General features: G+C 56.8%; 1 protein-coding gene across 1 annotated transcript in view; it reads right to left on the bottom strand.

Annotated features, from left to right (window-relative positions):
* Positions 1-19,043, bottom strand: part of ATOH8 (atonal bHLH transcription factor 8) — a 30,487-nt gene extending 11,444 nt beyond the window's left edge. The window contains exons 1-2 of the mRNA XM_044261554.1: positions 18,272-19,043; positions 9,471-9,662 (exon numbers count right to left, since the gene is read on the bottom strand). Of these exons, the coding sequence (XP_044117489.1) occupies positions 9,471-9,662; positions 18,272-19,042 (963 nt within the window). The 5' untranslated portion in view covers position 19,043. The remainder of the gene's footprint in view (positions 1-9,470; positions 9,663-18,271) is intronic.
* Between the last annotated feature and the right edge of the window lie 3,220 nt (positions 19,044-22,263).

The raw sequence follows: 22,263 nt of genomic DNA, 5'->3' as shown, positions 1-22,263 counted from the left end.
GTTGTTTTTCTGTTTAAGGGGGAGTGCCCCTTCTTCCAGGGCAGGTAGGGGATGTCTGGGCAGGGCAACTGAACTGAGGAGGAGAAATGCTCTTTCCAGCAAGGTCCCTGTCCGGCCTTTGGATGCAGCATAAGGATGATGTGCTTGGTGCAGTGGCAGCCACTATGTAGTCAGGAGGCAAACATCAAAAGAAGCCTTGGAGCCCAGGAAACATTTGCCTCCCTTCAGCTTTCCTGAGAAATGGGAGCCCCTATTTAGTTTAAGCTGCTGCTTGGGGGAGTTCCGTGATCTGCATTGCAAAGCTTTGTTCAATGATTGAAGGGAACAAGGACATAAGGAACCTGGGGACATTTCCCTGTTGTGTCCTGAGGCTCCTAGTTTATCCTTCCCTAGAGTCTCTGCCTTCAGCATAGGAAGATACAGTCCTCGCTGTGCAGATTTTAGTTGAAGGAATGATGCATCATTATTTGGGGGCCTACTGTGCACTAGAAGCTGGGGCATAAAAATGAAAGGGCACCCAGTCTGGCTAGAGAAGCAGGCACTACAAAAACTGTATGATGTAATGTAGCACGGGGGTTAAAATATAATGTAATATATCATGAAATGTACCAGCTAAAAGTATAAGGTAATGACGTAACACGAGCTCTGGCAGATCCTATCACAGAACATTTATATCATTACTTCACAGCAGATCACAGGACGCGCTCCTGAAGCAGACTATACACACCCCTGTGGCAAAGGTCGCAAAGTGGCCACTATGAGGCCCTGAGCAGGAGGCTGGGTAGGGGTCAGGGAGGGCTTCCAGGAGGAACGGAGCCTTCCAGAATGGGCAGGAGTTAGACAGACAGGGGAAAAGGGCATTCCAGGCAGAAGGGACAACATGAGCACAGAAGCCAAAAATAACCCCTTTGGGCGAGGAGTTCCTTGTTGCTAGAGTGTAAATTGGGACACAGGGAGTGACCGGCTGGAGTCAGGTCACTTGGGGGAAGGGTGTGGCCTCTACTCTTGGGCTGTGGGGAGCTCCTGGGGGTCCTGAGCAGGGATCGAGGCGGTCAGACCTGGATTGTGGCTGAGTGGCTAGGAGGAGCTCAGGTGGGGCCCAACTGAGCGACTGGGTAGCTGGGCCAGGTCCCAGGTGGCTGTGAATTCTGGGCAGAGAGCAGGAGGGTCTTGAAGGAAGGAGTGGCTTCCTACTTCTCCCTCCAGAAATATTTTTACTAGGAGCTCAAGGAAAGCAGGAATTGATATGTTCCCCTAGAACCAGCTTTCTGGTCTACTAGGGCAGATGGAAAGGGGATAATGGGCTCCCAGGCAAGGGAAGAACTGGGGCCTGCTGACACCCCTCTCATCCAGGCCTCCCACTGTGCTGGGTCCAGGGGCTCAGAGCCAGGCAGTGGGAAGGCTTGTCCTCCCCCTGCCTCCCTTGTCCTCTGGAGGCCTCAGGCTGGAAAACAAATTCTGGTCATTGGGCTGACTCCACAGTACAACCAGGGGCCTGGGCCAGTGGTCGCTCCTCCTTGTCCAGGCTCTCCTCATCTTTGGCCCAACGAAGCCCAATTCTCAGGCAGAAGACAAGGCAAGAAGGAGGGAGTTGACAAAACAATTTCGCATACTTTGTCCCTCCATCCCTGAGCAGGTCCGGGAGGCAGGCTGGGTGTGTTCCAGATAGGACACGTGAGCAAGTCCGCTGGTCACACAGCCCCAGGGTAGAGCTGAGGTGAGCTTCAGAGTCCAGACCCAGACACCTGCCCGTGGAGACCAAGCGGGAGGGTAGATCTCAGCCCTCTCTGAACCCTTCAGACGGTGAGATTAATGGCCCTGAAATTGCGATCAACATAAATATTTGGCCCTTCTGGAGCTGCCTCTCTCCAGCTAAAATGGGGAAGGAAGGAGCAAGGAAAGGAGGGCAAAGGAAGGAAGAGCAGGGGCCTGGGTACAATGCAGATGAGACACAGAGACGCCCTCCAACTCCTAAGGCCTTGGGTTGCAAGAAGCCAGCCCACCACCCCGTCCCCGGCCAGCCCAACCACGGGACATCAGGCTTTCCCCACTGAGGCTGTGAGGGGCTCCAGAGCTTCTCGGTCTGTTGCGATGGGGGCAGTGGAAAAGGGGTGCAGGGAATTGAGAAAGGAATGGGAAGAGCCCCAGTACCCTGGCCTTGACGTACCTCCCCCGCCACGAAATCACCAGCCTCTGACACTTAGGAGGCATCCCTTTCCTCACCTCCACTTGGCAGCCCCCTGCCTGACTCTCAGCTCCTCATCAGGGCTCCAGGGGGTGTGAGGAAGGCAAGCCACACCTTGCCATCTCCCTTCCTCCCTGATGCTGGTGTCCCAGCTGCTAGCCCTGCCCCAACACCCCACGGGCTCTGAACCCGCCACCCGGTGACTGCTCCCCGTAGGTGCCCAGATTCCAGGCAGACATCTCCCAGAAGCTTCCTGGCAGAGACAGTCAGTTCTTAAAAAAGGCTTCATGTCATAGTGCAATCAGCCGAGAGGCCCGAGCACAAGGGTGTTTATTAACGTCACTGTGTTCCCCAAGCACCTCCGTGTTGCTCTCCGAGGAGCTGACAGGGGTCTCGGCGTCATCTCTGTCTTACCCCCACCGGCCCCAATGCTATTGGCGTCTCTGCGCCTCTTGTCCAAGACCTGAACCCTGACGGCCTGGGCCCTGCCCACAGCGTGCCCTCCCAGGCACCTTCCTTCCCGTCTGTCCCCTCCAGCTGAGGTTTTTGTAAAAAAGGTTTTTGTAAAACAGTCCCTTCCAACGATCCCCGACTTTAACAGTTTCGAGAAGGAAGAGAATCTGGCAGCATCCAGGAGAACCAATTAGGTGGTCCTCGGGCACCTTCGAGGAGGAAAAAAAGTCACATGGGGTGTAAGAGGAGGAAGAAACAGCATAAAAAGAAAACAAGGGGAAAAAAACCAGAGATAAAAAGTCCAGAGAAAACAGCGGCGCCTGAGAAACAAGGATCCCAGCCGCCAACTTTTACGGCGTCCAGCCCTGTTATTCATAAGTGAGTTTCCTCTCTCACAAAGGACCTTTTGCACGGTTTTCCCTTCTGCCTCCAAACCAGCTGCTCGCGCTGTTGTATCCTGAGTGATGATGAGGCTCTGAAAGGGTTTTTTGGGAACAGATGGCCAGGGGAGAGCTGGGGAATGTGCCAGCAGCGGGCTGGGCGGGCGGCCAGGGCCCGCGGTGACTGAGTGCTTGGGCTTCCAGCTCGCGTGCTTTCCCTGCCCTCTGCCCTCCGTGGCGCCAGCAGGCCTTCCCAGCGAGCGCTCGGAACATCTGGAGTCTGGGGCTGCCAGGAGGGGGGGCCGCGGCGGCCGGGCGGGGGACCCTCTGTTCCCGCGGAGCTCCCATGGACTCGCCACCAGGCCTGCCTCGCAGAACAGCTAATCAAAACCACAGCGCCCCGAATGGGAACCAGGCGTGCTCCCAGCTGCAGCCAGAGGCCGCCAGGAGACTTAACCCGGTGTCAGGCCTCGCCGGCGGTGCAGCGCTGGGGGTGCTCGGGGCCGACGACACCCCCAGCCCACCCCACCCGGCGCCACCCCCCACGCCACTGCCAGCGGCTCTTGGCTCCCTGTGGCTAAATGGAACCTCCACGTGCTGCTGCCCCGGCTGCTTACATAAGAGCCGCTGCTCCGGGGGAGACGCGCCGCCCCGCTATTTGCGGGGGGCCTCCGGGTGCGGGCCACTCCGCTGGGCAGCGTGTGAGCACGAGGGCCCAGCAGGCCTCCAGGGTTGAAGAGCAGGGGGCTTTGGGACCCAAGAGATACGGGCTTGAACCGGCTCCACTGCTTGTTAGCCACATGGCCCTGGGCACATGCCGCCCCCCCGGCCTCAGTTTCCCCTCTGTGCAACGGGGGAAGTGGTCCTCACTTGCAAGGTCAGTGAAACGTGAGGTACAGATGACGTACGTGGGTGTCTGGCAGGCAATGGGCACTAAAGCACGTGGTTGACACGGCTCTTGGCGACAGTTTGTCAGCATTAGTAGTGTGCGCAACCAAACACTGGGCATGTTTTGTGGTTATGAATCCATGAACTTCGAAAGCCCGGGAATTTCTGGGTGGGCTGCACACTCACCTCCCGTTATAGGTCCAGGACCAGGGCTGTGGGCTGAAGTGCTAGAGAGGGACGGACTATTTATCAGAGCTATTTATCCTTATCTGCCTTTTTGTTGATCAGTCATTCAGCACCCCTGGCATGGCCTCATCCCTGAGACACTCCTTCACGGGGTTCCACAGGAAGTTGTTACCTTATTGCTGTGAATTCCTGAGATTTCCTCTCCGGCACTCACTGAGAAAATGCCAGCCCTTTTCACATGGGACCTCGTTTAATCCTTCCAGCAAGGAGGCAAGGAAGGCATGTGGGTTCTCACTTTACAGATGAGAGAGGATTGGGGGGTGGGATCAGAGAGGTTAAGTGACATGCCCAAGGTCACACAGCTACAAAGTGCCAGTGTCAGGACTCAAACCCAGGTCTCTGGCTCCAAAGCTCTCTATTTCTCCTGCTTCACAGTCTTGCTTGTCATGCTTTCATGTGCCTTAGAGTTAAATGCCAGCACCACAGAGAATTGCAGGAATGATAGGATTCAACTCAACCTGCACCTACACAGACACCCTTTTTCCAGTGTCCTGGACTGAGGGTCACCGAGCCTATGCAGGGATTTCCAGAGGACCACCCTGGCTCAAAGGGGTGCTCTGGGGGGAAAGGGTTCTCTGAAGGGTCTTTGGATCCCAAAGGGTGATACGTTGGCAAATCAGAGGGGGCTTCCCATGTCTCTGTGGCTCTGGTTCTTCCTTGCTGTGGGGAGAAAGGAGGGATCTGTGAGTGCATATCAGGAAGGGCACAATTTGGAAAAGGGGACAGGAGCGGGGTGAAGAGAGTGTGAGAGGAGAGAGGAAAGCATCACCTCACCTCTACCCTTCCCAGGAACCACTGGGGAACTCCAGAGGGCCTAGTTCTGTCTTCCGGGGAGAGCTGGCTCTGAGCTCACCTGTGAGGCTCCCCAGCCAATGATCCCTCCAACCCAGTCCCTGCCAGACTTGTGGACTAATGATGTCAAATGTGAGAGGAGAAGCGGCAGCTGAGAGAACACTCTGTTAGAGCAAACAGCTGGCGACAAACGTCTCTGTAATTGGAATGCCAGAAAAAATCAATTGCGTCCATTTTTATGACTAGAAGGGAATTTGATGGTGGTTTCCCACCCACCCCCCTTTTATCCCAGCATAGATGGACTCTATGGGCTTTGAAGGCAAATGGTATTTAACTCAGCAACTTTGCCAGGAGGATGTGGAAAGAGAACGTCTTCTCAGGCACCCACGTCCATGTGGGAGGCATGACAGGGAAGGGCAGGCCCCCCGCATGCCTCTCTCACTGGCTAAGGGACCTTGATCAAGCTCCTCAGGCCTCTGAACCTCAGCTTTGTTATCTGGACAGTGGGACAGCCCCGGTGCCCACCTTGCAGACATGGCGGGAAGTCACAAGGCGACCCATCACAAGACCTAAGCTCCGTGTCCAGCATGTAATGCAGGCTCTGAGAAGCTCAGGTATCATCAGTGTTCTTGGGACGCACTGCCCGGGGGTCCCAGCAGTCTCTCAGGGAGCAACTCCCAGGTCTGTGTGAAACACCCACGCGGGGCACAGGGAAAGTAAGAGCGACGCGTTTGGTCACTTGGACAGTCATTAAACAGGAAAAGCCTGACCCCAAAGGGCCTGTAAGGTTCTGTAAGCCACCTTACAGAAGTGGACATGGAGGGCCCAGCAGGGGTGACCATGGACATGTGGGTGGGGGCAGAGCCAAGACAATGCCCCTCAGTGGACACTCTGGGGACCCAGAAGGCCTTGCACACAGATTACTGGATCCAGCCAGAGCAGGAGCCCTTGAGACTCTGCCTCATGTGCTCTGGGGCTTGGGCACGGTCCACATACACAGCAGCAACCACCAGGTCCAGCCACCCAGCCTCGCAGAGCCAGCCCCACCCCCCAGCTGGCACAGCCCCGGGGGGTGCCCAGTCACTGCCCAGGCTTCCGGAAGAGCCCTTCGCTCAGTGCATCAGGACATTTTTTTCTCTCCCCGTCCCCAAATGGCCTGCATGCAACCCAAAGGCAGGGACTGGCTGCTGACCGTCTAGCAGCAGGGTCGAAACTATGCCGTCAATGTCAGTAGCCGTTATTTTCCTCTGGTTAGTACTCCAGGGGTTAAAGTGGCTGGAAAGGAGCACCCCAGATTGTAGGAGACTGGTCCCTTGCTATTCTGCAGGTCTGGCAAGGCCCCCCCCAGCCCAGGTGTGAAACAGTCCTGCTGTTCTTCCTCTTTCTCCTCCTCCTCCTCCGAAGCTCCCGGGAGTTGCTGCTTTAAAAACAGGAGCTGCAGAAACATGGCCCGGAGCCAGGTGCTTAGCGTGCATTATCTCAGCTACAGCAGAGTCAGAACTGAGCTCTCCAGGGCCCATCCACTCCCCCCACACACACACCCCCGCCCCTGCCCCTGCCCTCATCCCTGGGCTGGGCGGCCTCTGACATGGGCCTCCCTGCACGACCTGGCTCCCTAACAAGGCTCTGAGCCCTCAAAGTTGTGTCCTGGGAGGCCCAGAGACAGATGACCCACTGGTCAAGGGATGTAGGTCTCCAGCCCTGCCAGGGAAGGGCTGAGATGGGCAAAAGGAGGCACCTGGGGCCTGACGGGGGCAGGGGGATTTCACTTTATATCCCATTCCTAACACAGGTTTGGGGGGGTGGGGGGCATCAAGACAGCTCATTAGAGATACAAGAGATCTTAGAGGACACTGTGCGCTGTCTCTCATGGAGGTATCCCAAGAAAGGGTCGCCCGGCCTCTTGGGTTCACATTCACTGTGAGGGCGCCTTTGAGGGGAATGGCTGAAATTGCTATTGGTCATGCTGGTGAGGGTCACCACCGTCACAGCTGCCATTTACAGAGGACCTCCCCTGAGCCACTCACTTATCCTGGCATGCGTTCTCTAGTTTCTTCCCTTCTTTGCCTTCTCTCTCCCTCTCTCTTTAGGATGTAAGCCTGGCTCACTCTCATCCCCAAACCCGCAGTGGCCAAGGGGGAGGGGGACAGAGACTTGATCTCAGCCCCTAAACCATTCCTCTACAGGGACTGCGGAGGGTGAAGCCCCCGTTCGGAGCTCACTCCAAATGCTCAATAAACACTGAATGAACGAATCATCAGGGGATCTCGAGGGGCACCAGCTCCCCTGATTCCAATGAATGAAACGGGGGCCTGCCCCAGCCACTCAGGGTCACTGGGCAGGTCACTGGAGACCCTCTCCGAGGACACCTCAGGACTCACCTACCTGCATGGTGACAGACATGCAGGAAAACACAAGCCACAGAAACAGGGGTGGCCTTGTAACCTCGCCCCCAACCAGCCAGGGCAGAACGCCAGGGTGGGACAGGTCCTTGGATGTCCTGGCACCTCCAGGACCCCAGCCATCTACGTCCTCCCGGCAGTGCTGACTGCAGACACAGCTGCTGGGGGACAGCAGCCCTGGGACCACCACACAGCAGAAGGGGACACAGGGTACCAGCGGTCCCCTGCTCTTCTGAGGTGAGGCAAAACCTCCACTTGGACACGGAGGCTGGAAAGGGCCTGAGAAATCACTGATGAGGTTCCCACAGTGACCACTTATCAGCAACAAACCACAACCTGCCACCTCACTCTCCCAATCAGGACGATGGGGGGTTGGACACGATTGTCTCTAATGTGTCTCAGATCTGAGGGGATTTGAGGGGAAGCCATGAGCTCATCTCCCTTTGGCATCTTCACCCCGCTCCCCTCCCCTCCTCCGCAGCCCTGGACTCCAATTGGCTCCAATCAAGGAACAGGGAAGGGAAGGGCCGGCCCTCCCGTCTTGGTGCATGAGTGGGGGACACGCAGGGCGGGGTGGGGGGAAGGGGATGAGAGGTGGATTTGGAGCAAATGGGCGCCTGCCTTCCCTGCCCATCCACACCTCTGGGCTGCCCCAATGCCACGGGAAGTTCACCCAGAGTTTACAAACCTCCTTTGTCACAGAGCCCTGCATGGAGCCATCAATCACGCCCTTAATTTACCCGTGTCACTTTCCAGAGGAAAGCGGTCCTGCCAGCAGCCAGTGGCGCTTCCTCTCTCACCCACTTGATGAGGATTTCATCTAATTGGTCCACGTTAAATCACTCCCAGGAATGCAACGTACAATTACCGCAGCAGCGGCAGTGGCTGGCTGGCAGGGGGGACAGAGTGGGGCCCTCCCTGGCGGAGGCAGGACAGTCCATGGGGAGGCCTCCCTGGCTCTGGGCCCAGAGGTCTCTGGGAAACCTGGGGAACCCAGAGAGAGCCTGCTGGCAAGGGGGGGTGGCTAGGCGGGGAATGTCAGGGATGAGAGGGAGAGGCAGGCCAGGAAGGAAGGACGGAGGATGCCAGTCACCGGGATCCCCCACCCTCTCCAGCCCTGGATGGCCAGGGGGGCAGGCGTCTCCCCCAGCCTCCATCCACCTCGTGGACACAGACGGGGTCCCACCCTCTGTGTCTTTTCCCCTGGCCCTGCAGAAACAGAGATCCAGAGGGTTGCTGTAAGCCTTGCTCAGTACTGCCTGGCACGGACCCGCAAATGGAAAGGCAGGGGAGCACAGGCCATTCAGGGGCCTTAGCTGGGCCCACCACCCTTCCTCCCACACATCCTTCTCCAAACACATCAAGCTTCATGCAGGTTGGTTCCTCTGTCTCAGATGCTAGGACCTGCTTCATCTTCCCAGTGACCTCCTGGTTGTCCTTCTGGGCCCAGATCAAATACCTATTACCCTAAGATGCACTTTCAGACTCCCTTGGGCAGCAGAAGTAAGCTCTCCCTCCTCCACCTGGCCTTCCACTGCCCTTAGCCCAGACCCCCGCGACCACCCTGTCATACTCTGCCATCCATATTCACTGGCAGAAGAATGACTCTGACCATCCTGTGAGCTTCATGGGCACTAGGACCACATTTGTCACTCTTATAGTCCTGTCTGGCATGCTTGGTACAGGGCTGGGGATCAGCAAATCTCTCCAGAATGAAAGAATGAATTACAAACGTCACTCGCCTTAATGCACGGCCGCAAGCAATCCCCAGGCCAAGTCATACTCCCAAACGTGCCGAAGAGCTCTCCGGTCCTGTCACCCGGCTCAGGGGAGCTCAGTCTGGCTCATTCTGATACAACATCTATCAGGGGCCACCTGGGCACATCGGCACCAGAGCACGGAAAACCAGACCTGGAGGCCCGGGGTGACTGTGCAAGGTACCCGACAGCCCCATGACCGGGAGTAGGGTCACCCCTGTAATCCCAGGGAGCGACCCCCAGCAAACCTCCAGGAAGCTGACCTTGCTGGCCCCATCAGAAGCCTGGGTGAGAGCAGGACGCCCAACTTCCGCTACCACCTCTCCCGCCCCACTCCAGAGGCTGCCGAGTGGCTGCTGGCACGTACCTTGCGCTTCTTGGCGCGTCCCTCGGCTTGCAGGGTGCGGGTGCAGCGCTGCACGCACTCGGAGAAGCTGAGGTTGCTGTGGTCGGCGCTGTAGTCGAGGTCCGCCAGCCGTGCCAGGGACAGGATGTAGTTACAGGCGATCCTCAGGATGGCCAGTTTGGACAGCTTCTGCCCGTAGGAGTAACACGGCACCTGGGGATTGAGAAGGCGTCAGGAGGGGCTGCTGGTGGGGGGGTGGGGGGGAGGTGGGGCTCTGGGCCCTGGCCAGGCAGACAGGGCCACTCACAATGATGTCCCGCTGCCAGAGAGGGGACCCCCGGGCAGCAAAGGTGGCCTGTCGAATCCCTTGACCCGGCTTTTATTTTCTGTTCTCAGCACCCACTGTGTGCCTGCACGCATCTCAACTCGTCCACTCACAATCTCCGGGAGGCATCCACGTTCCCACAGTTGCAGGGGAAGAAACAGAGGCTCATCTCACACCCACGGGGCAACAGGAATGAAGCATGTGAGGTCCCACGCTGACAGAGCTCTGTCCCCCACAGTCCCTAAGAGGGAGTCTCTCTGACAGAACTGACGCACCTCCTCTTTCTTGGTTCTGATACTCCATCCACCCACTCGCTCAGTCAGCGGACCTTGTTTTCTTAGACACTCGCGGGTCCCACTCTGAATAATAACTTGCTTCCTGACTTCAGAGAACTCACACTTGAGAGAGATGTTAGTGTCACAACAGAGTTAGGGACCCAGGACTCTGGGGACCTACAGGAAGGAAAGTACCTGTGCTTAGCCAGGAGGGCCTTCCTTTTTCTTTTCTTTTTCTTTGTGCCCTCTGGACTTGCAGGTGCTGCTGGGCAGGCAACAGGTGCATAATAAATATTTACAGCCACAACCAGACTTGACATGCTTGTCAGTGACTCATCGCCAAGCAGACGCTCACTAATTTGCACAGGGGTTTGTACGGGGTGAAGAGACAAAGCATCTAACTTTCTAACACTGTCCGCCACTGCTGGAACCGCGCAAGCAAAAAGCAACGAAGACTGTGCTGAGACGCGGAAATGCCCCCACACCGTCCATCTGACGAGTGCTATCCGACACAGCCTACCCCCTCTCTGATGTACCGCTCACCTGAATGGCTGGGCCGTGCTTACCCAGCCCCCAGGGCTCCAGTTTCCTCCTCTCTCTGGCATCCAGATCAAGACACAGCACCCACCCCTACCACCGACTCTGGGACCCATTAACCCCCATCCCGCAGAGTGGGCTGCCCCAGCACGAACACTCAACAAGTATTTGGTGAGTATCCTCCATATACCAGCCCCTCTTCTGGGCCAATGTTTCTCAACCGGGGATGATTCTATCCCTCAGGGACTGCAGGCGATATCTGCAGACATTCTTAATTGTCTGTACTGGGGAGTGGTGGAGGGAAGGTGGTACTGGCCCCTGATGGACAGAGGCCGGGAGGCTGTTAAACATCCTGCAGTGCACAGGGTCCTATAAGTTCCCCGCCACCAAGAACTGCCCAGCCCGAATGGTCACTGACGCAGAGATGGAGAAAGCGTGGCTAAGAGAGTCCCCTCAGATGGGGACCCAAAATGCATGGTCCACTTTGTTCTCACGTTGTCCTGGAGCTCTCTCGGACCTTCACTTCCCAATCCTGAACTAGGGGGTGTGGGGAGGAGAGCCAGAGCAGGCCCTGCCCTTAAGAGTGCACAATAGCCCCCTGACCATCCTCAACTTCTGTTTACTGTGACTCCTTTAACAGGCAGGCTCCCAGAGAGCTGAGGGGCAGAGGCCCACGTCTACAGAGCCTGGCACAGATCTCGCCCCTAACAGACCCTCCAAAGGGTTTGTTGAATGAAAGAACGAATGAACAAACGACCGGCCTACCTTCACATTCACCAGGGGGCTGCGGAATGTTTGGAAAGGTGTTCAAAACCCTTTCTTCTCCCAGAGGATGGAGATTCAGCTTTTTGGTGTAGAGCTGAAGCCCACATACCTTTTGGCCATCTGGGCTCAACTCCCGACTCTAGCTGTCCAGGGCTAGCAGACCCCAGGCCACTGAGCTCGTCTTTCCATGGGCTGGCTTCCTCTCCATCTACTCACAGGACCGCACCCACCACCACAAGGCACACTGCAGAGAGTGAGGACTGAGATAAGTCAGCGAGTCCTTAAGAGTGGGGCTGCATAAGGTCCCCGAGGCAGGGTTCTGGAGCAGGTGAGAAGCACGACAAGATGCCTGCTTATCACTGACCCCTCCCCACCAGCTGGGCTCCTGAAATAGCCCCCACACCAGAGGCAAGGTTTGCTGTCCCCTTTTAAAATCTTTCGGCAGCCACAGAGTTGCCACTCACTGGACTAGGAAACCGAAGGAGGGGCAGGCTGGTGACGGAGAGCACGCCGCCTCCTGTGCAGTGCCCACCTCCCCACCCACCCCCCAGTCCTGGCTGTGGCTCAAAACCCATCCAAGAAAAGCTGGCAGAACAATGCACTTTGCCTGTTCCCAACCAGAGTCCAGAGAATCTTGCTTTATCATCCTGAACAAATAAACAAGGTCAGTGGGACAGAAAGGTTCCCTGGAGTCCTGGCACAGGGGAAAGGGGGTGTCTCAAGAGCCAACCCAGCACCCAGGAGGGAGTGCCTACCTGCCAGAGGCCCTTGGGGACTGGGCATAGCTCCATGACACAGGTCCCTTCTGGTGTTTTCACCCAGGGGCCACACTGGTAGTTACCTGGCTCATTGAGCCCTTGGACCCTGAACAGATGGGCTTTCCTGCCAGTGGGCACCAGGGATCTTGGAAAGGATCTGAGCATGAGAAGCCAGGGTCATTGCGGGATTACAGAGCAACAGATGTGGCCAAGGCCAACCTAGGGGCTCCAGTCCAGTGTCTGGGCCAAGTTTTGTCACTCTGCCTCATTGCTTCTATCAAAATCCAGGTCTGACAAGGAAACCATCTATCGGGCTGTGGTGGTATATGTGGCATCATGATAGCTATTTACAGGTAGTCTGTCCCATTTAAAACCTTCCCCCAAATAAAGACGGTTATCCCATCTGCACGTGAAGATAAAGAGAGGTGGACATCCTGGGCCCCAGTTCACTGAACGAAGACCTGAAGCTATGCCAGGAGCTTGTCTGTCTAGTGGTCAAGGAAGGTTCATGGCCACTGATCTCCCTAGACTCCCTCCAGCATAGGTGGCCACATGTAGGATGCCAAGGGCAACTTTTGGGTAGCTCCACCCTCCTCCTCATCCTCCTGCCCTGGGTGGGAGGTACTCTTCGGCTCACCTGGTTAATTCCAGACCCTCCTGGTACCCATTCCCTAGGATGCAGTCCTGTGCCCCCAGAAGCCCAGTTTGGAAGCACCCTGGCCTGGCCCAGCCCCCACAAAGTGAGAGTCTGGCAACAGGTCCTAGTTCTGGGAGGTGGAGAAGGGTGGAAGGAGCTAGTCTGAACCGCAGGCACCTCCAGCCACTTTGGGAGGTGCCTTCGGTTCTCTGGGCCTTTGTTTCCTCATCTGCAGAGTGGGAACAGCAATGTCTGGGTACCCAGGTCACCCCTGGCTTCTTATGTGACCTACTAAGGGTATTTTTAATACAATGCCTACATTTATCTTTAAACGGCCCAGGGAGGTAGAAATGATCTTTTCCACTCTGCAGAGAAGCATCTGATGCCTTAGCTGGGCTCTTTCCTATTAGTTGGAAGCAACAGCTTGTGGATTTGGATCAGTCTTTATAGTCCTTGGGGGATAGGCAGCCCACCTTTCTGACCTGGAGTTGGAGAGTTCTGGACGGATGATCCCATGGGCCTTTAGCCTTTGGGCATGACCAGCCACCCCACCACCTGCAGAGGACCCCCTCAGCAGCCGTCTGCTCCACTAGTCAAAGGACACAGAGCAAAGGAGGCAGCACGGTCACGTGTCTTCAATTCCTAACACTGCCCAACTTCTAGGAAAGTGAAAGGACTTGCCTTGTGCTCACCCCGTACCATAAGGATTTTTAAGCTTCAGAGGACAAGGTGTAGGGATTGTCACAAGGTCCCCTATTACCCCCAGACATTCATCCCACCCATGCAAGCTAGACTCTCTCCTAGCTCCAGGAAACAGCAAAATGTAGGAAGGGCACCATCCTGGGAGCCCGAGGACCCGGCTCTACCACTGGCCGTCCACTGTGACCTTAGACAGTCTCATGACCTTAAAGGATCTCAGCTTCCTTACCAACAAAATGACCAAAGTCCCCACGACCTGAGAAAGGGATGTGGGAAAGCAAACCCAGGCAGTTGCTACAGAAAAACAACACCAAAAAGCTACCAACCCATGCAGCAAAGTGCTCAAAGCCATCCCCTGCTTCAGATCCTGCCCAGGATGCCCTCCTGGAAGCCTGTCGGGACTCCTGGGTCTGCAGAGCTCCCACAGCACTATGGGCATGACCCACTGCTGAGCACCTGATTCTACTGGAACGTCTTCTCTAACCTCTTGTGTCAGTGTGAGGGCTGGCTTCCTGGGGTGAAACCCCTTGGTGCAGAGCTGTTCAAGGTCCTTGTCAAGTTCTACCGAAATAGGTTCTCTAAAATCTCTTTTCCACACAGCCATGAAGCTGGACCTCGAGAACCTGGGTCTTGGTATTTGCGAGCCACGGCCCCAGGGCCCCACAGGCCTGGAAAGGGGACCATAAAGACAGGTAACAACAGGCTCAGGTAGGGCACTTCCCCCAGAGCAATGAGGCTCAGTAACCAGCCACTGTGGTGAGTGGTCCTGAGGGGGCAGAGTGAACGCCTCTTTCACCCCTCAACCATGTGGACGGAGTCCCCAAAGCAGGTCTGTCCCCATTCCCTGGGGAGGCATACACTGGCTGCTGTGGGGTCATGGGCCCCTGGCAGGCTGTGAGGTCTGTGACTGAGGGAAGGGCAGGGTTGGTGGGCACCACCCCATCCCCCCTCATAGTCCATCGTGAGTTCCCTCTGTGAGGATCCCCCGGGAGACTCCAAGGGCAGCAGAGAAGGGGGCCCAGGCCCAGCTTGCTTGGCACCCCCTTCCTAAAGAGTCACCTCAGCAGGTCCTGAGGGCTCCTCACAGCCTCCTCCGGCCTCGGCCTTACAAGGCTGCCATTCCTCCTTCAAAGCTGAGGGGCTTCAAGTTTTGAGGGGAAGGAGGAAAGCTGCACACACACCAGATGTCCCAATGTGCCGTCCGGAGGCCAAAGCCAGGATGCTGGCCTCTCCCCTACCCCCCGCCGTCCCCCCAGCAAGGCCAGACTTTCCATTCGACCCCCTCCCACCTGGCCCTGGAGCAGCCCCGCACAAGGGCCAGGCCCAGCTGTGCACACATGGCCTTCACATGAGGCGGCAGGGAGGGCCCTATGCAGCTGGGCTGGTGGCATGTGCTGTGGCCTGACCATCTGCCCCACACATTCCCCCTCTCCACCAGACCAGAGGGCCTCTCCCCCACCTGCACTTCGGTGGCCAAGCAGCTCCCTCTCTTCCCTTCCCAGTTAGGAGCACAGTGGGTTGGACCAAACAGAAGGCTTCCTGGTGGGTGGGTGCTAAGGGCGGACAGCTGCGGGGCATTCAAGAGGCTGAGAAGCAGAGCTCAGGAAAGCCTGGGCTTTGGAGTGACTCACTGACTCTGATTTGAATCCAGGCTCGACAGTGACAGTGACACACAGCTATGCGGGCCCTGACGGCTCCAGGCCCAGGAGGCACAGCACACCCACATTCAGCAAATGACAGGATGAGGAGCCAGGCAGTACAGAACCCACAAGGCCCCGTGCACTAGCCGAAGGCTGCGAGACCTCGACGAATTTAGGTAAGCTTTCTGAACCTTAGTTTCACTATCTGTGAAATGGGGAGAGGATAATAATTACACCCATTTCGTTAAATGAACTAACACACATAACACGCCTAACACGTGCTCGCCACAAAGCAAGTATCTGATAAATGGTAGTTCCTATGATTGTTATTAAAATGATTACAGAATGTTTATTTCCACATCGCTCAAGGCCTTGCCTGGCACTGTGGACACTACGAATGCTCAAGGAATATTCGTTCCTCCTACAGCCCCAATTCCATTCTTCGTTTGCTCTTTGCAAAGAAGCTACTGGGGACGGGAGTGTGGGGGGGTACGGCTTATGGTGATTTTCCAGCTTTAGCAACTGAAGCCCCAGAGAGGGAAAGTGACTTTTCCTGGTTAGGCAGAAAGGAGGCAACAGAGCCATGACTCAAACCCTGCCCTCTGGACTCCTTGCCCAGTGCTCTTTTAACCCCATCAGGAAGCTGCTCAGGGAAACAAAACCCTGGACCAGAGTTTCAATCCCAGAACTGATCTTGGTGCCATGATGGTCAAGCCTTCATTTCAGGCAGAATCGTCCTTCTGCTTTTCCATTCTCTGCCAACGGCCCATTTCAAACAGTCAAACTTGAATCTAGATCCAGGGCTACACGTTGTCTAGATTGGGGTGTGTGAGCATGTATGTGTGCACACGTGTACTCGCGAGTGCCTCTTAAACGTGCGGGAAACAGAGGTGCAGAGGAGGAAGGAGCTCCTTCAGGACAGAAGATTTTCTCCATGGACGGGAGCTGTGGTTGGTATGGCCTCAGCCCCCAGCTTGGAGATCACCAGTGCCCTACCTACATTTCCTTCCATGGCAGACAGCAGGCAGATGCCCACTCTGACCCAGCAGCTTTCCGGGGAAGGAACAGAATGAGCAAGGAGGAAACAAACAAGGGCAGTCCCCTCTGTGGCCATGTGCTGTGTATGCTCTTGGGCATGGGCAATGACCACGTGTACAGGCATAGGTACGTCCCCGAATCTGTCCTTTTTATGTAGAACTGCCCCACAGAAAGGGGAGAAGTGAAAGGAGACCAGGATTTAAATAATTTCCTCTCAGATCCAGTCATGGGTAAACCAGCTTCCGATTGTTAATAAACATGACAGATACAGAGGGCACTGTGGGACACATTTGGCAAGACAGGCATTCCAGAAACTGCTGTCATCTTCCCTAACCCACTAGGTGATCTTGGACAAGTCTCCTTTCTTCTTTCTCTGGGCCTCAGTTTTCCATTCCATTAACTGGGGTGATTCAACCTGACGGGGTGTTAAGATCAAGCAAGGTAGAATATGACTGAAAGAAGCAAAAACCACTGGGTAAATGAGATGTTTAGTGGAGCTGACTACGCAGAGACCAGGACACGTTCTCGGAAATGAAAGAGGCAGCCAGAGGGACAAAAGGGGCCCTGATCTGGCAATCAGAGGACCTAGGTGTCAGCCTTACCCGGCTACCCACCAGCTGTGATGCTGTTGGCTTGTGGCCTCCCCAATCTTCCCTAGTTGCAAGGTAAGCTAGTGGAAAGGCATCTTTCTGCCTAGGCTGTCAGCCTTCCATCCTGGACGTGGGTGGCCTGATGCTCTATAGGCTGCCCTCCCCAAGCATTCAGACACAGAGCTGTTGCCCAAGAGTAAGCCTGAATGTTCCACTTGTCCCACTGCCCAGGGTCCCAACCGGTATGGCTAGCCACCTCCCTGACCAAGCATCTTACCCAAACCCAAGCAAGACACTTTGGCCCAAGTCATAGAGTCTCTTTCCTCCCAGGAGCTCAACTCCCTTCCCATGGATGGACACATGCACCTGTCCATTCTGCCCACAGAAGGAAGAAGAAAGTGGGATCCAGAAAAAAGATCCAGTTTTCTAAAACGCTTTGTTGTTGGTTAAAGCCAGAGAGGTTGAGTAACTTTCCTGGAGTCACACAGGAAGTCAGCTGTAAAGTAAGCAAAAACCTGACCATCCAAACCTGTCACATCCACACCAATCCTTCCCCATTCCCTTTGGGGGTGGAGGCAGTGGGCACGTACTACCTTCTTCTTAGATTTCCCTTCTCTCTAAGAAAATGAGAAGTCTAGAACCCCAGGGCAGTTCCAGCCTTGTTTAAAATGTGATTGCAAAACTGCCCCTCCCCATTGCGGGTAATTCTCAGATAAATGTTCTCCAACCCCCTAGAGGACGCTGTCTGGTGAGGGCAGCACCCACCAGCCCCAAACTGAGAAGCCCTGACCCACCACCGAATTAGTCTCTGGAGGTCCCCCAATCCACCGGTCTTGTCAGTAGACCCTGGCGCTTCACCATGAGGTGAAAGGCAGCAGGGGAGAATCCCCTGGGAAGGCTCTCACCAGCCAGCTCCTGAGGCTGACCCTGGGGAGGGGATGTAGGCTTGTAACCCAGATCCTTAAGGATACCAGGGGATGGGCTGCAGATCCCCCAAAGCAGCCTGGGTGTAGGGGCATCCTTCTGGGAGGTAGAGGCTGAAGGGGGGCTGGCAAAACCAGGGCCACCCCTCTGCAACATCTTAGGCCTCCCAAAACCCAGACCACGCTAAATGCCTGAAGACGAAGTGTACCCCGCCCCCCCCCCGGCCCACCGCTTCCTCGCTGAAGACAAGATTCCCACATTCCCTCTCTCCACTCTCACCGAACCCAAGGGACTCGGGAAGACAAATACTTGTTGCCATAAAAGTGAACTATGAGGGCTAAAGTCAGACGCGCAGAAGGGTCGCGCCGGGGGTTGGCGGGAGAACTTGGTCGTGCCTGGGCCAGAGATCTCGACCCTTTGCCCCTACTTTGCACCCTAAGATCCGTACCAAAGCTGTGGCGAAGGTTACTGCCCTAGGAGGGCTCAAACCCATCTGGACTCTTGGGCCGACCAGGCGGGAATAACTTGCTCCTCGCACACATCCTCATCCTCCCTAAAATCTCCCCGCCAATCACCCACCCACTCCAGCAACCGTCCCCGGGCTCAGTGAGTGTGTGCGGCTGGGAGCCGGTACCTGCTTCCTGAGCGCCTCGAAGGCTGCACTGATCGTGTGCACCCGCGTCCGCTCCCTGGCGTTCGCTAGGAGCCTCCGGGTCTGCTGCAGGGCTTTGATCTCCGAGGCAGCGGTGGTCGCTTCGCCCGGCCGTTTCCTAGGCGACGCGGAGGAATCCGGGTGGTTATTGTAAATTACGTGTGAAATTGACGAGTAAGAACTTTCCCCGGGGCGCGTGGGGGGCGCGGGGCGCACGGAAGACTCCGGGGGCGCAGGGGGCGCCGACGGCGTGGGGCGTGCAGGCGGTGCGCACAACAAGATGCGGGGACGAAGGCCGGGCTCCCGGAAAGGCTGCGCCTCGGGACCCCCGGGTACTTGGCCCTGGGGTGCCGGAGGCGGCGGCGGCGGCGGCGGTGGCGGCGGCGGCGGCGTGGGGAGTCCCGGCCCCACTGCGCCCAGGGCGAAGCCGCGCTTCCGCGCGTCGGAGACCTCCGGCGCCCGAGCGCCCCGGCGCTCCCCAGCCGGGTCCGCGCCCCCACCTGAGGGAACAGCCGGCGCCAGCTGGGCTGGCACCGGGGCCGCGACCGGCTGCAGCCTGTGGGTCCTGTCGCGCAGCCCGTTGGTGGCGGTGGCGCCGTGCTCCGGCGCTTCCAAGTCCAATCGGAAAGTTTTATAGCCGTTCGCGCGCCTCGCCGGCTCCTTGCCTTTCCGCTTGAGCTTCTTGAGGCCGTTCAGTTCCTTCACGCACACCGTCTTCCACGGCCCGTCCTCGAGAACCGGGATGTGCTTCATGGCGCGGGCAGCGCGCGAGGCAGGGGCGTGGGGCTGCCCGGGCCGCGCGCCCGCCGCGCTCGCTCTGCACGCTGCGCGCCGGTTCTGCCCGGGCGGCCGCCGCGCTCAGCGCCTGGGAGTCTCGGGCTCTCCCCCCTGCTCGCGCCGCCCTCCTCCCTCCCTTTCTCCCCCTCGCCCGGGGCAGCTGCGCCGCCGGCTCCGCGAAGCCGCCGGGGTGTCCGTTCTCGGAGCGCTCAGAGTGTCATCTGAAGTCGCTGCCGCCTTGCCAGCATTTCTGGAGAACGCCCGCTGCGCTCCATCTGTGTTTGTTTAGCCTCAGTTTACACAGAAGCCCAGTTCGCGAGATCAGTCAGCGCCGCCGCCCGGAGAGGAGGCAGCTCCCGCCGCCGCCGCCTCCCCAGCCCCGGCCGCCCGAGCCGCGAGCGCCTTTAAAGAAACAGGAAGCATTTTTCAAAACAGCTGGGCTGCCGGCCGCCTCCTTTGTCCGCGTCCTCTCTACCTCCCCCCACCCCCATCCCTTCTGTCCAGAACCTGCCTCCTCTGACTCTCCCTCCCCGCCCCTCCTCAAGTCCGGGGCGCTTCTCTTTTTCCCAGAGGACCGTCCGCTCCCCCGCAGAACTACCCCGAGCACGTGGCTTTCTGGGCCCTTCGGCCCTTCCCCTGATCCGAGCTGGGCCTTCTCTACCCAGCCTAGATGACCTCTGAGGGACCTTTTGCACCCAGCACTTCCCCATCCCAAATGACCAACTGAGAAAAAATAAAAACAAAAACAAAAAATGGAGCAGGGACTTCTGCGAGGGGGAAGATGAGGGGGCCTGCTGGGGGAAGGGAAAGGCCCTGAGTTGCCCTGACCCTCACTGCCACAGCTCCACAACCCCACCCACTGGTCACTTGCTGGACCAGGGAGGCCGAGAGTAGAAGGCCTAGGCTCTAGGGAAACTGAGGCTCAGAAAAGGCACGTGTTTCCCCACTCACACTGCGAGTCAGAGAGGCTGGGAGGGTAGACACTTTGGATTCAGATAGACCTGGCATCAGTGAGATTCTGAAGGCACCTCACCCCAGGCCGCCTGCTAAGCCTGGATTTGCTCATCTATGAAATGAGAAGTGTGCAGCGTATAGCGCCCAAGTCCCAGGCCCAGGCATACAGGAGGTACTGGTCAAATGACGGCTCTGCTTATGAATGTTACTAATAACAGGGACAGAGTAGCTCCTAGAGGCAGATTTCCTAGGTTCAACCCCAGCTCTGCCACGTATAAACTGAGTGATCTTGGGCAAGTCACTGCACCTCTCTGTGCCTCCCTTTATTCAGCTGTAAAAGGGAGGTAACAATCGAACCTTTCCCTGGAGGAGGGTGGAAATTGAGAGTATGTGTGCCAGTGCTCAGAGCCAGGCCTGGTGCTAAGGGAGAGCTTTGCACATGCCCACTAGCACGGGCAGGGAGCAGAGGTCCACTTCCCAGACCGTCAATCCTCAGTGCCAGCCCCCTGGAGATTCTGGAAAGAAGAGGTCAAACTAGGGAGCTCTTACCCAAGGCCCATTTCCCCAAGTCTGCCCTGGAGGACCAGCACAGGGCTTCACCCCTCCTGGGTCCCTTCTCTGCGGCAGTTCCTCCTAAAGGCCATGACAGGTACATGGAGCAGTTTGGGAGAAGAAGATGGACCCTCTACCCTGGTCTTGGGCTCTGGCCTGTGCAGCCAGTGGGACCTCATCTTTCTGTTTCAGTCCTTCACTCCTGCTCCCTGGTGGGGCTTCTCCTGTGAACATGCAGGAGGGGGCAGGTGGCGTTGTGGCCTCTGGCATGGAGGGTCTTGGGAGACAGGATGGTAGTCCAGGCAGAAGTCTGGGGCAGGAGCATAGACCTGGGTCCAGGAGCCCGTGATAGACCTTGGCTTTTCAACCATTGAGCCTCATGACCATAGGCCAGACATTTCATCCCACTCAGTTCTGTTTTCTCCTCTGTCCTTAAGGATATTTCTGTCCAGCCAACCTCTCAGGGTAGTTGGAAAAGTAAAAAGAGATTGGAGATTTAAAATGACTTTGACCTAGGGCTTCAAAGGCACGCTCATGTGTACACATTCACACTCACGGAGGCAAGCAGTTTTCTGACTATAGTAAATCCTGAACCTCATTTTTTCCACTAAGAAGACTCTTCATAATGCATGCGCCTACTGAGGCACGTCCCTCCATGCATACCCAGCATCTTCCCGCACCTTGCCCCAGAGAGGAGCCCTTGTTCATCTGCTGTCTCCCCACCCAGTCCCGGGACCCTAACACCTTGGCTTTTGCTCACAGGTCTCCCACATCTCCCCTCTGCAGAGCACGCTCTTCCTCACCCTTTGATGCCTGGCTGCAGTGTCCCCTCCTCCTGTAAACCTGGGCCAAGCCTCAGAGCCCCCGTCGCCCTTGCTGGCCTCTGCATAGTCTTGCTCACAAGTCTGACTGCAATCTGTCCTCCATTGAGGACCTGGCTGACCCCCTAGTTTGTGAGCTCCTGGAAGCCCACAGTCTCCTTCCTCCCTGTCTTCAAGAGCTGGTGCTCAGGAGACCTTTGCTGGAGGACAGCCAGCTCTCCTGTCCTTTACATTCTCCAGAACTCAAGCAGAGGCTAAGATCTATCCTTGCCCTTTCCTTGTGCGTCTAGTCAGTCGGTGGCAGACATGGGAGCAAAACCAGGCACCCCACCCTCACCCAGAGCTGCAGGGGTGCTCTCTAAGCCTCAGAGTCCTCACCTACAAAATAGAGATCATGCTATCATGCCTCATAGAGCAGTCACGGGGCTTACATGAGGCTGTGGGTACAGCTTTACCCATAGTGACCGTGTAGAGTAAGCAGTGGCCTTAGGCATCTCCTGTTTGCAGACCGACTGGGCTCCTTGCATCCCAGCATCTGTCCCCAGACTCAGGGAACAGTTGCGGGCTGGGGTGTCTATAGCTAGTTGGGGTGGCTAGCTTGGAAGTCACTGGCAGGACTGAAAAATCAGTCTGTGCTCCAGGAAAAGCACCTATGTTGGCTGAGTATCGAGGACTCCACTCATGCTGCCTGAGCTCCTCACCGGCTGTCTCCTAAACTAGAGAAGATCGCTGGAATCCCATGATGCTCATTTTCTGGGCATTATCCCCTTAGTCATAAGATGGAATGCGTCATAAGATGGAATGGAACAGGAGGCAGGAACTGTAACAGGAGCAGGAATGGAACAGGAACAGGAGGCAAACTGAAAGGGC

Source organism: Neovison vison, chromosome 8 (assembly GCF_020171115.1).
Source record: "Neovison vison isolate M4711 chromosome 8, ASM_NN_V1, whole genome shotgun sequence".
Lineage (NCBI taxonomy): Eukaryota > Metazoa > Chordata > Mammalia > Carnivora > Mustelidae > Neogale > Neogale vison.
The sequence above is the reverse complement of the archived record's forward strand: the minus strand, read 5'-3'. Positions and strand labels throughout refer to the sequence as shown.